The 14,067-nt window shown below is 35.6% G+C and overlaps 1 protein-coding gene across 3 annotated transcripts in view; it reads right to left on the reverse strand.

The window, feature by feature from the left end:
* Window positions 1-14,067, reverse strand: part of LOC120625910 (protein Wnt-7b-like) — a 105,464-nt gene that overhangs the window by 18,137 nt on the left and 73,260 nt on the right. For 2 of the 3 annotated variants that reach the window (XM_039893188.1, XM_039893181.1), the window contains exons 3-4: window positions 8,035-8,166; window positions 7,329-7,426 (exon numbers count right to left, since the gene is read on the reverse strand). In XM_039893188.1, coding sequence (XP_039749122.1) covers window positions 7,329-7,426; window positions 8,035-8,166 — 230 coding nt within the window. The remainder of the gene's footprint in view (window positions 1-7,328; window positions 7,427-8,034; window positions 8,167-14,067) is intronic. The other variant, XM_039893196.1, reaches the window with a different exon arrangement.

Consider the following 14,067-nt stretch of genomic DNA (forward strand, 5'->3'; position numbering starts at 1 on the left):
GGGTCTCCTCCCACAATGAGAAGGGGTTAAGGCCGTAGTCCATCATGCTGTCCCAGTGTGGATTGGTGGACTTTGTAGTGTTGCTCTGTCGGCGATGGTTTTCCACTTACCATCAGGTTGTCCATCCGCTTAATCCTTCAATTATTACTACAAAAACAACACAAGATAGGCTTGCAAATGCAGGTAATCAAACTAGTATTATCAAACTTCTTCACTATCACAAAGATATAAGCACAAACAGAAGATGACGGAAACAATGGATATCAGCAGAAATCGGAAATCAAGAAACCACCATAGAAATAAATTACGTTCGAGTTTACTGCAGATTTGTGAACTGACCTGCTACATACATTCCTTTTCAATTTTTTTTTAATGAAGTTTCTAAACGAAATAAGAACATTTACAAAAAGCAATTATTCGTTCATTAAATGTTATTACATAGATACGACAGATTTGTTAATTAAGAACGCATTAGTAAAGTCATGTACATAAATTTTACCCGCCCACTATAAAAGTAAAAATTTATGTTCATTACAAAATGATTAACAAATAACCTTTATTTATTATGCATTAGATTGTCGAAAATAACTTTATAACCACAAATAAATTACACTGTTTTAAGAAATCAAATATTTCTTTCATCAAATAAGCTTATTTACATAAATATTTCTTCAGATTTTTCAACGGCTTATAAACTCTAAAATCTCAATTAATTTACCGCCAAAATCTGTCATCATAAAATCAAAATGGCGACCATTCAAAAGTCATTTGAATGCATTTGAACCTCTGTGTCAATTAACGTCGCAATGAATAAAATAAATAAACTTGACATGACGGGCTAAGGGGCCACGACTTCTATATCGTGTCGTAGACGTAGACTTTTTCCTCACGACTGTAGGTACTTTATTGATGACTGACTGACTGAGAATCGTAAATAGAAAGTTTGATTCAAGTGTTCTATGCTGTTTATTACATAAATCTTATACCATGAAAATAGATTGTGATTGTGTGTTTTCTACATTGGGACAGGCACAGATTTATTTTGTAGTTATCTTTAGCGGCGACGATTTTAACAGGATGAAGGTAGTTGCGAAAAACCGAGTGAGACGGAAATACATCGTCCGCTAGCTTACTTTTTACGATGCACGCGCCTACCGTTACAAAAAACCGGCACCGGTGATTGAATTGATTCGAATTTACAAAAATCTTAAATTTTAATGTTCAGTGAAACTTGGTGGGCCGATAAAGAGATAATTAATTTTTTATAATTTTTATTAGTGTTTTTACCTACACTTGGAGAAATTATCAATATTTTATTTTGCCGAATTTCTTTTAATTAAGTTTTTTTTTGTAGTTTCAATCCTTTGTTCTTGAACGCAAAATGCCATCACGTAGTTATCAGTACAGCAACTGACTCGAAAGACAGGGTTCTCGAACAGTAAAAAAATTAAATGTGCGGATATGCCTTAGCAAGGAAGTACAGCATTGTTTAACTTGTAATTACGTTATGAGAGGTAGGATCTCATGCGTAACACATTTTCGGACTAGAGAGAACAAAATAAGTGAGATTGGGTTCGCTTTTTGACTTATCGATGTACCAAATCAGCAGTTCGCACTTCATCAATGTGAAATGTAATGGAAGATCCAGGAACAATCCATTGACCCACTTAAGCGATTTCGGCTAACTGTTGGCAATAATAAGACTTCAAACTACGGAAATTGTGACAAAGAGAAGAGCTCATAAAGTTCCTCAGCGAACTCTCCTAAACATATTATCTATGAAACTGACAGATTGGGTATAAATTCTACATACAGCCGTCGTAATCGTGGGATATAAACATCCTAAAATAAAGTCTTCTATTATAAAAGCTGTAGGCAACGCACTAAACAAACACAAGTCAATTAGTCGTGTCGTATAAATCACCGCTGTCAATGTGGGTGTGATACCGCGACGTATATTTGCTTTCGATGCGTCGGGTTGGAGGGTTTTTTTTTATTTTCCCTTGATTAACTGTTTGTATAACTAGTGTATGGGGAGTTTTATGAAAAGGCATGTGGAAAGGAGCCTAGTGGGTAAGGCTTCGGCTACTCTTTTGGACTTCGGCTTCACATTCGGAGGGCCAAGTTCAAATCCCAGCACTATAACTATTGTAAGTTATGGACGTTTTAAGTAACTAAAATATCACTTGCTTCAACTGTGAAGGAAAGCATCGAAGAAACCTGCATGCCTGAGAGTTCTCCAAAATGTTCTCAAGGGTGTGAAGTCTACCGATCCGCACTTGGCCAGCGTGGAGGACTATAGCGTCAAGCCGTCTCATTGGGACAGCAATCCTGCTTTCTGAGTCCGAGGCCGTGGGTTCGATTTAAAAAAAACTGGAAAATGTTTGTATTATGAAAATTTATGTTATTCTATGTCTGGGTGTTTATCTGTATATTATCAGTATTTATGTATATTATTTATAAAAAATATTCATCAGTCATCTTAGCAACCATAACACAAGCTACGCTTACTTTAGCGCTAGATGACGGTGTGTATATTGTCGTAGTATATTTATTTATTTATCTGGTATTCTGAAAACAGCAGCGTAATGAAGAAAAGTAAAAAAAAAATTACTGCAGAGATTTTATACATTGACATACCTATTGGATGAGTATTGCTTGCGTAGTAGTTATTATATTCAATTACAAATTAATATAACAGCGATAAATATGTAATTTTACAAGTATGAAAGATCAAAAATAGAGGCGAAGTTTGTAATTTTTTAAGTCCTGTGACAGTTTCAATTAAATAACACGGCGCGTTTTAATTTATAAACATACATAATAAGTATAAAAAGTAAATATAGGCAATCGAAATTGTTTCAGAAGTCATTAGAGAAGAAGACAATACAACTGATGTCACAGAGCAGAACCAATATAACCAATGTAACCTGGATGCTGCGGGGACACCAGTAAAACCTGTGTCTCAAACATGGGGAATGGTGTGGAATGAACCTAACATAGAGATCTCCCGTGTGGCAATGGTAGACGTTTTCTCATTAAAAATATATATATACATAACTAGCTTTTGCCCGCAGCTTCGCTTACGTTAAGTTAAAAAAAGTATTGCTGCTAATAGAAAAATATTAACATAAATTCCTTAAAAATTTAGAAACTCTCATATAAATTTTCATCCCCTATTAGATGCCTTTGGAGTTGGAGTTTTTGAAATTTGTGAAAAAAGTATTTTTTAATTTTTAATCGAAAACCTAAAATCAAATTGTCATGGATGTACTCGTAACTTGAAAAATAAATCGATAAATGAAGGACTTGGGGCAGAAATAAGTATGGCTGTAGTGTGGGTGTAGACGAGCTCACTTCGAGCTTTGTCTAGCAAGCTCTACTAATACGGGCGGAAAACTATAGAGAACTCTGAAACAAGCAGGTTTCTTCACGATGCTTTCCTGTAGCTTAAAGCGAGAGATATTAAATTACAATGCACATAAAAAAAAGTGTAGAGGTGGGATCAAACTTGGTCTTCCCGAAAGTACGACCGAACTACCACTGGGACACCGTTCTACTCTATAAATCTAGAGAACCAATAAATTAGAAATAAACTATTTCGCTTTAAAGTAATTTATTACTTACCCTGTGCTATATTAGTATGCTACTCGTAAAATGGTTTTTTGGCTGGATAATAAATCGAGGAAAAAAAATATCTCTGAGTGGATTATTTGCATATTGCCTATTAAGGCCAATAACCTACACTTCTGAGAGATAAAAACCTGCTACTGAGTACGTACAGGGTGTTTTAAATTGTGATATGCATATTACGAATGTACTTAATATATTAGTTTATTATTGTCAATAGTCTCATGCTGGCAGATGCGAACGCCGAACTGAAGATCTGGCAAATCAGTCGAGAACCTCAGATAATGTACAGCTGCCGACAGCGATTACGTTCGCGATTTTTATTGAAAAGTAGTTGAGCTTTACTCGATGATACAGCTACAAGTTGGAATGATGTTCATGATTTTCGTGTGCGTTACGTGTTGAGTGCGTGCAGGACAAATCGAACAGGGCTAATTTTCTTTCTATGTGATAGACGCGCGCGATGTAAAGCATTAAATTCTGATCTATTCCATTAAACGTAGTGTTAGAATTGGAATCATCCTATATTTTTAGCCGTTGTACTTTTTGATATAAAGGACACCACGTAGTTTTAAGTAGTAGTAGTACTTGTTACTGAGCTCATTCGGGGAAGTTTTCTGCCACCCAGCAACATTGCTGAAGGGCATGGTTGCAGGTTTACATGCACCTAGGGCTAAACACCTACGCCTCAGATTTCTTTATGTAAGTTTTCACAGCAATTTAAAATAAACTTTACACTAAAAAGTAACGAGAAGATTTTTGCATTATAAGACAGGTAAGAAAAAATTCTGTGTACAACTTTTTTTGTAAATATTATTTAACATTTAATTTAAAAATAAAACATAATATTATAAAATTTCAATTAACAGGGAATATTGGTACTGCTGACCAATAGTCCCTGTTAATTGAAATTTTCATCATTAAGAACCCATAAACGGTCCACTACAGGGCACGGGTCTCGATAAGGATTTCGGCCATAGTCCACCACGTCTAAGTCTAAAGTCTTCTTATACGGGCATATATAAGTTATGATTAAACAAAAAAAAATCTAAGTAAGTACATGACCCCTCAAAACTGGGCAATCCTTTTTTGGGCAGTCAACTTAAAAGTACACTGTTTACTAACTCTCTACTCGCCGATTACGATACCTTCTAGAAGATTTCATTTATCTTTAAAGCTTCCTAATTCTAATTTGAATAGGTAGTAATAGCATTTATCGTCTATGCAAAAATACTGAAAATTAACTGAAAAACGTACAGTTGGTTTATGGTGGTTACACTAAATCGGCGGTAAGTGTTTGCTGAAGTTACATTGTTTGATACTCGAAAATAATCGATTGCTAGCATACACTTCTTGTACGTAGGGTCATGCTATTTCCCGATCACGATCCAGTGGGAGGCAGCGCACGAATGGATAATATTTAGTGTTTTTATTGTTTTTGAACCGTCACAACTTTATTACGGCTTTGATGCGATTTATATTGAGACTGAGAAAAAACGATAAACGCGGCGCCACAATAAGGATACTGGCTTAGACAAATTCAGTTTATTAAAAGATTTTACACTGATAACAAATATAAGTGGGATTTCCTTTCTTTCAAACTTTCCGTCAAATATATGATCAAATCAGAAAGAATAAAATCAGCCGATATCATACAACTAACATGGCTTGGCTCGTTGGGTTTGACAAATAGGTATTTAAGATATAGAGATATGGATATAGGAACTTCCAAGAACATGTGGCGGAGTCATCTTTTCTCTAGAGACAGTCTGTAAACTTTACTATACGTAAAGTAAAGTATAGTAAAACTTACTAATTTTATTATATATATAGCTGTAGTACGTTTAAATTATGTAACCACCTTTTACACTGTGTATTTTAATTAGTTATTGATATATGTACGTTTTTATTTTCAAGTTTATATAAATATATGTTAGTTTAATTTATTATTATTATAGTTGCGGATTTATTTAGTTAGTTTAGTTTAGTTCGTTTTATTGTTGAATTTTTTTTCCGATTGGTTTTTGTTAAACTAAGCATTTAAATTAAAATATTAAAATGTGGTCAGTGGTTGGCTACGTATTTCCGTGGTGTTACCTGGTAGAAGGTGCCAACTGAAAATCAGCTGTATGCTCCCACTGGCGCATGCAGCACAATGCTGAGCTGGCACCTTTTTTATAGGTTGTGCCACACAAAACATATGTGGTGTTGTGAATTTTGTAATGTGTGGCGCAATGTAAAAAATAAATGTTTCTTTCTTTCTCTCTTTTTAACTCCTCGTCGGGTTTGACCCGTTGTATTTTTTTCAAATATTAAACTAAAACAGCTAAAAACATGGATATTTGGATAGTATCGGGTGCAAAAAGTAGCTGAAGCTGAGAGCATACCAGTTCACAACAAGTGCAGTATAGAAAGAATATTGACGAATTCCCAAGTAACACAAGCATTATAAGCATTAAAAGATCAGCTCATTATGCTCTCAAATTAGTATAAAGATGTGAGAGTTCAAGACTCTTGTGACTTTTAAAGTGTGGTTTGAGAAATGCGGAGAGAGATAGGAATTCACGAAGGCTTTAGAAATTAAACCAAATCTTAACACACTACAAACTAGTTCTAAGCATTACAGACGCTTCAAGGCAGTTTTTATTTGTATTTTATTTGAAGTAGTTCCATACTTTTCGATCTGCTTTAAAAATTTGTTATTTAAAAATATCTTGTTATAATCAACACTCTGGTCTTTTAGTATTGAGAAAAATCTTAGTTGTGGACAATCTTCATTTAAACAGCATCGAAAGTTCCTTCTATTTTTCCTTTAGTCAATGCATTTACATAATGTTACAAGTTTTTAACGGCCGTACAATCAATTATCGGATTGCCTACTGTGATGTAGGTCGTAAAATTATAATCTATTGCTCGAGCCTTGAGGATACTGACTACCCACGGAGAAAATATAATGTGTTTATAATATTTGATAATATAGAGGTTATCGACTGTGTGGGGTATTTATTATTTATTTAATAAACGGCGCAGTGGTCAGCGCTGTGAGGTCTCGGGTTTGATGCCCGGCGGGGGATATTAGTAAATTTATAACTTCAGACTTTTCTCTGGTCTGACCTTATAGGCCGTGGCCGCGAATCTAATTACAAAAACGCCAAGCGATATAGCGTTACGGTAAGATGTCGTGTGTTGAAACCGATTAGGAGTACGGCTTTAATATACCTGCCATAAGTTAACCTATTACCATTTTAGAAGTTAGAATGCATCATTACAACTATAAGGTGAAATTGGAATCAAGGTTAGTAGATGAGTAAAAAAAAAGATTAAACTTTGCTCGATTTGAGGCTATATTACACTTACTAGCGTTGAGGAATTTTATGTACCCACAAGTATTTTTTTATTTAAAGGTATGAAAAAAACGTAATTCAATTTTTCAATACATATTAGCGATTTCATACTTTAACCCCTAATGAAAGCACCATCGAGTGCTTCAAGTAGGTACTAATCTTGTGTAATACCGTGAAGTCCCTAAAATAATCATTAAAATAGGAAACAAGAGCGTCAAAAATATTAAAATACTGCTATAAACGATGGCAGTAGATCCCTGATTTAAGAATCCTTGTTATTATTTTCGGTCCGTAACACAATTTTATTACGTTCATAGTTGGTATATAACGCTATTTGGTATCTTCAAAGCTCACCTAAGGGCATGACATGTCCGAAGTCGTTTCCGTTGCCGATACCGGTACAGTTCCATCTGTAGCCACCGAGTTGCGTCCGGCATTCGGTGTACGCCATTCTGTAAATGCATAATCTTGAAAGAAAGAAATAAAAAATGTTTATAACTAAAAGAGATCTTCTCAAAAAATTATTAAAGACGGATGTTCGTGGGGTCTCGTAACTGTCTTTATTCGCCATTCTGCTACGTCTCTAGAGGGACGAAAATCCATTATTATTTTCTGAACCTATTAACGTTCACAGAAAACCTATGTTTAGTAACATAAGTTTTTTGTTAGGTAGGGGTCGCAATTTTAGCATCTTGGGACTCCAACGTCCATCGTTTCGACCCCAGACGTTTTCGATGTTTTGTGCGTTCAAATTAAAACAATAAAAAAATAAAACACGTGGAACTCTCTGGCACCTCAATTTTCACAAAAGCCTGGTGAAGTCTGGCAATCAGCATTTGGTCAGCGCGGTGGACTACGGCCTAAACGCTTCTCATTCCGAGGGAAGACTTGTGCCCTCAACTGGCCCAGCAAAAGGTTTAATCATGATGTTCTTCGCAAAACTCAAAAAGCAGTCATTGCATTTTGACACTACAGTTGGAAATAAAGGCTTTATTTATTTACTGTATTCATTTTTTATTTATGAATTTATTGCGATGGTCCATCACTTTTACTATTTTACCTGAGTCCATCTCCCACAGCAGCTATGGCGGCTGGGGAAGCGCGACACATGGCACGTTGCTTATCCGTAAGACCGGCTACGCGGGCACAAACCAGGTGAGCCCCCAAAGACACGCCTCCAGAGACACTGTTCCTGAAACAAATATATACCTATTAACGGACATTTCAGAGCGATGATATTCTTGTAAATAAATAAATAAATATACTACGACAATACATTAATGTTTTTCAGTGTCTGGGTGTTTATGAGTGTATTATAAGTATGTATGTATATTATTCATAAAATTATTCATCAGTTATCTTAGTACCAATAACACAAGCTACGCTTAATTTGGGGACTAGATGGCGATGTGTGTATTGTAAAAAACATTAAAAATCCACGCATCGCCATCCAGCCCCAAAGTAAGCATGTGTTATGGGTACTAAGGTGATTGCATATTTTTATGAATCATATACATAAATACTTTTAAAATACAGATAAACACACTGAAAAACATTAATGTTCATAATACAAACATCTTTCAGAAGTGGGAATCGAACTCACAGCCTTGGACTTAGACAGTAGGTTCGCAGCCCACTGCGCCAATTGGCCGTCGATTTTAGAGGCTGGTCTCACGTCTCCCTTTCGGGAAAAAGGAAAGAAGCGTGCTAAACTTTTTTTTTTATAGTCACATGACACTGATGCAGCAAGTAAATGGTATACGAGGGGTAAGTACTGTAACGTTCCGCCCCGTGTCCATCAATCTGAGATGATGGTATTAGCCTAGCCTAGCCTTGTGTGTCTGTAATAACACCGGCAACCACGCCCTTCAGATCGGAACCCAGAAATGCCGCTTTGCGGCAGAAATAATCATGGCGGTAGTACTCCCCCGGACGAACTCTGTCCTTAAAACCACTTGCATTCAAAGGGGCCATTCAATTTTTTTTATTTATTAGGGACAATCGACAGACATATTATTATAAAAATAAATAAATAGTTAATCACTTATAATGCACGCTACTATATAATGCGACTTATAATTAAATTTTTTAGAAATCAGATTGCATATGACCAACTTTTTGAAATTACTGACACTAGTTGCATAAATAACAGCGTTGCCAGAGCGTGCGTTATATAAAAAATAAAAAAATAAAATAAAATATCTTTATTTTCAAAAATATTACAAAAATCAATTGCTAGTGGTCTCCACACTAGGTAGCCTGTATCGTGGAGAAAATATGTCTGTGTCATTCTATGCATTAGTGAGCGTTTACCCGCATTAGTGCGGTAGTTTGTTGTAGGAAACAGCTGATATGTTCTGCAACTACGTATCAAAGTTCTAAAATACACATGGTAACAGAACTTACGCGTCAAAGCGATGTAGTCATGTTTGTAGTGGCGTAGATCATACAAGGACGTTACTTTATTACTATAAAAAAACATGTCTTTAGCTAATGACGATGAAGTACAAAATAAAAATCTAAATAAGCTAATTTCTTTGTTCTAACCATTACCCAAACTTCGTAATTACCGTTACATGTAAACGAATCCGTGAACCCGATGCCCAACCGAGCGTACAATTATACCGTAGTTCCCAAAACAAATGGATTGATGCAGTGCACTCATTTGCCAGTCATTGAACACAAATGGCATGACACAATTTGCTTGACAAACAGGCGTTCCGAGCGCCGCTAAAATTTGAAATAACAGTACATAGGTACTAACCACTTCCGTGCGGTTACGTTGTTAATTAATGTGATTGTGGTAATAATACGAGAATTTCTTTTTTTTTTGTTTATTTCATCAACCTTGCGAAGATTTGTTTCAAAGATTAATACAACATTGACGAAATTTCATAGTAGAATAAATTAATAAAGCCTTCATTTCCAACTGTAAAACATTCGTATTCGTGTTTATACATACCAATTTCCAGTCGTACATAATCTATACGTATAATAAAACTGTTACAGGAAGATTTCTGTACATTTAATATATTTTGAAAATTGTGATCGGGGCATGCTTTATAATCGATACTGAGTCCAAAACAGATTTTTATTTAATTTTTGTCTGTCTGTCTGTTCGGGCATCACGAGAAAACTTCTGAACGGATTTAAATAAAATTTGGTATAGTGGTAGCTGATATCCCGAGTCATCATATAGGATACTTTTTATCCCGATAAATATTAGGTTTCCTCCGGGAAACGGGATGAAAATTTTTATCAACTTTACTTTATAGCTCCGTTAAATTAGAACCGATTTTAATAATTCTTTTTTATTTGAAAGTGTATACTATCAAGCATGTACTTCTATCAGGAAGAGATCCAAAAGATGTACCACAAATAATAAATTTATAATGAAATTTATATAATTTTTTAATAAATTTATTTATTTATTTACTGTTACTGCTATAGCATAAACCTCTATAGACAGAAAAAAAAATCAAGTTTTCTTCTGGCCATCTAGAAAGTACTTTTATGTAGTTTTAGAAATGTAAGACCTCAGATTGGCCCAACAGATTGGAACTCATAAAAATAATATTGAAATAAAATTTCCCTATGTGATATGTCTTACACTAGAAGTGTGTAGGAGTTGTGTGAATTGCCTGCCGGTCTGTCGCGGCTCACCGTTAATTGGTACATGTCATTACCGTCAACGTATTAATGAGACGACGGCTTACACGTCCATTGTTGTTTGACATGCGAAAATAGCACCTTCTGTATCCTCACAAAGAATATATTGCCTTAAACTTTAATTGGATATTCTAATAACGCATTTTGACCTTAGACCTGTTTAAAATAGAGTTCAAAGTTCGATAATATCCTAAACACTCGCAGATAAGTATTGGTGGCGATATAATGCCACCTGTTGCCCTGTCCGTGCAATTTTGGCACGAATTCCTTTCACTTTAAAGTTCAAAATAGTAAGTTATTGTGTGATTTTGGCTTAGTGACATTTTGGCTTTCTAGACAATGAGGTCGTGTTTGCCTATGTTAGTGTCTATCAGTCAGTTAGTGCCCGAATTCAGTTGATTTGTACTGCAAACACTAAGAAATAGAAAATTGATTGCGGTCTCCTGCAAAAATATAGTGGGTTTTATTTGGTAGGTAGAATTGTTCAATAAACGAGGAATTAGCATAAAATATAAATTTTCGTAAAGTCCAATAATAAACAAGATCCAATAATAAACTATAATACTTTTTTCTAATAACTTAATATTATGGTTCTTTTTATAAACTCATGCACCTAATAAGATATCTCAGATAAAAATAGCTTATGTCATTTGAAGTACCAAAAATTAAGTTATTCGTTGCTTAGTTGGAGTGTGAAGCACGGACAGATGCAATAACAAATTTTACTAAATGCCCTATTTTAGCCATTAATAGCTATAACACATAAATCTCAACAACACACGAGACATGTGTTTTATACACTGGCCTCTGAATTATTAATAATCTGAAATTGCAGTCCATTAACATGACAGCTTAAATAACTTCTTGCCGCCATTTGAGTAGTCCACACCCTGACCACTTGCGGATTGGTGGATTTCACACGCCTTTAAATTTTGTTTTCCTTCACAATGATATTTAAGGCCGTAGTCCACCGCGCTGGCCCAGTGCGTCTTGGTGGACTCCACATACCTTTAAGAACATTATGTAGAACTCTCAGGCATGCAGGTTTCCTCACGAAGTTTTCCTTTACCGTCGAAGCAAGTGATATTGCACGCCTCATAAGCGAAGCGTTGAGGTGGGTATTACTGTCAGTTTACGCACACCGAGTGATTCTCCAAACTTAAAATGACACTTTTTTATTCTTTATTGCTTTTATAAATGAATATAAAAAGACAAATGTTGAGAAAAAACGCTATTTGTTGATGAACGCACTCATGATATTATTGAATCTCTTTTTATTATTTAAACTAATTAAAAAAATGTTTAAAAAAGTTCTGTCTGGTACGTCCGTGTGTCTGTATGTGGGGATCCCGTATCTTGTGGTCACGATAACGAGCGAAATACTTCACTTATCGAGTGGGTATTTTTTATAGGCTTCAGTATTTTGAGGAATAGAAGCCTTTTACTTTTCACGGTATAATTAGATGTAGTTTTATTATTATTTACAAATAATCTCAATTTTATTGTAATGAATGAGATTATGAGGCGTGCACTATTGGATTTTCCAACTATTTTTAATTACTTCGGGATTGCTGGGATTCGTACTCGGCCCTTCAAAGTTAAGTTGACCTCCTACCCACTGCGCTATCACCGCTTCATTGCAGCACCAAAATGGCGTCAAAAATAACAGATAAATAGTGACAGCAGCGTGTCCCATGGTAATAAGAGGTCAGTGGTTTAATGTGTTCAATATTGACATCACTAAAGAAAGAACTATCCAGATCAGCGTCACGAACTACATACTAAACCAGTGTGTTATGAATTCAATGTCATAGACAATCAGGGCCCGGCCTAGTAGCAGAACCCTGTTTACTAAGTGAGAATGAAAAAACTATAACTGGTGCACTTAACATAAGTGAAGATTTTTATCAGTGCTTTAAGTTTTTGCACCCGTTTTCTCTTATCAATCTATCACATAGAACCGTACATTATCAGTAGTTATACCATGCGTGTTCTTTTGTTTCAGGACTTCAAGATAATTACAAAGATCCACACTTGTATTTCCCATGTAGCACCTAATGGTTTTGGAAAACAAAACTTTTACAAACGGCGACAGCCCAGACACTGAAAAACATTAATTCCTGGGTAGAGCTTCGATTTCACTTTCGGGGGACTGAGTTTGTATTCCCACCACATACCTACCACATAAGTTATGTGCGTTTTTTAAGCTATTAAAATATCACTTGCTGCAACGGTGAAGGAAAACATTGTGAGGAAACCTGCATGCCTGAGAGTTCTACATAATGTTCTCAAAGGTGTACTGAGTCCACCAATTTCCACCGGGCATGCGGTGGACTACGGCCTTAACCCCTTCTCTCTATGGGAGGAGACCCCGTGCCTTGTAGAGGGCCGGTAATGGGTTTATATGATGATGATGACGATGACTCCCTAACAGGTTAGCTGGCTAACATCTTAGACGGCATCATCACTTATTACCAGGTGGGATTGCAGTCGAGGCCTAAACTTGTCTGCAATCTCATTTGGTGTAAAAGTAACAAGAAAACACTTATCTTTTCCTAATGCCTGCAAGGTACTCCACGCCATTACCTGTAACACACTGCGTCAATCTGTACGACATTCAGCCATTTTTTCTGAATATTGGTTCATTGTTCATCTGTCGGAACATCACTTTGGTTTGAAGGCAACAAAGTCAAGTGTAGTAGGTGCGTATGTCCAGATTTTTATTATTAAAACATGGTCCTACCAATTATGAGTCAGGAAACATAATTTCTCTGTATCGTTACTGCAAAATTCAATATAGCAAACCGGTGTTACCCACTCAGCCTTGTCTGTCTGTGCAGTTAATAATTGTGTGAATTGTGGTCCAGATAACTCGCACCATTAAGCAACAAGTCTAGGATTAGACAAGGCGCTCTCACCCGTTACAAAAAATAGTAGAAACATTTGATGCTGGAGGAAATTGCAATTTAAGATGTGATGATTTATGCTGCCATTTGTAAAAAATATTTGTATGGATTTGAATTATCTAATAATTATTACCATAATTGATTGATATCAGTTCAGTGACAGTAGAATGTTACGGATAAAAATATCAAGAAATACCTTTTAACATAATAAATGTCTATCTCTTATAAACAGTTGCTTAGGTCATAAACAAAGATAAGCCTTAGCGAACCCGTGTATCCCACTCAGCGTTGTCTGTCCGTTCTCTTAATAATTGTGTCAATTGTGGTCCAGATAACTTGCAATATCAAGGAACACGTCTAGGATTACCAAATGCTCTCCCAGCCTATATAAAAAGTAGTAGATACAGTAGACTTGCTGTATGGGATATAAATGAAATTTCAAAATAAAACAATTTATACTCTGAATCAAAATAACTCTACAAACAGTTGCTTGCGACATGCCCCTTCGATTTTCAGGA

Source organism: Pararge aegeria, chromosome 1 (assembly GCF_905163445.1).
Source record: "Pararge aegeria chromosome 1, ilParAegt1.1, whole genome shotgun sequence".
Taxonomy (NCBI): domain Eukaryota; kingdom Metazoa; phylum Arthropoda; class Insecta; order Lepidoptera; family Nymphalidae; genus Pararge; species Pararge aegeria.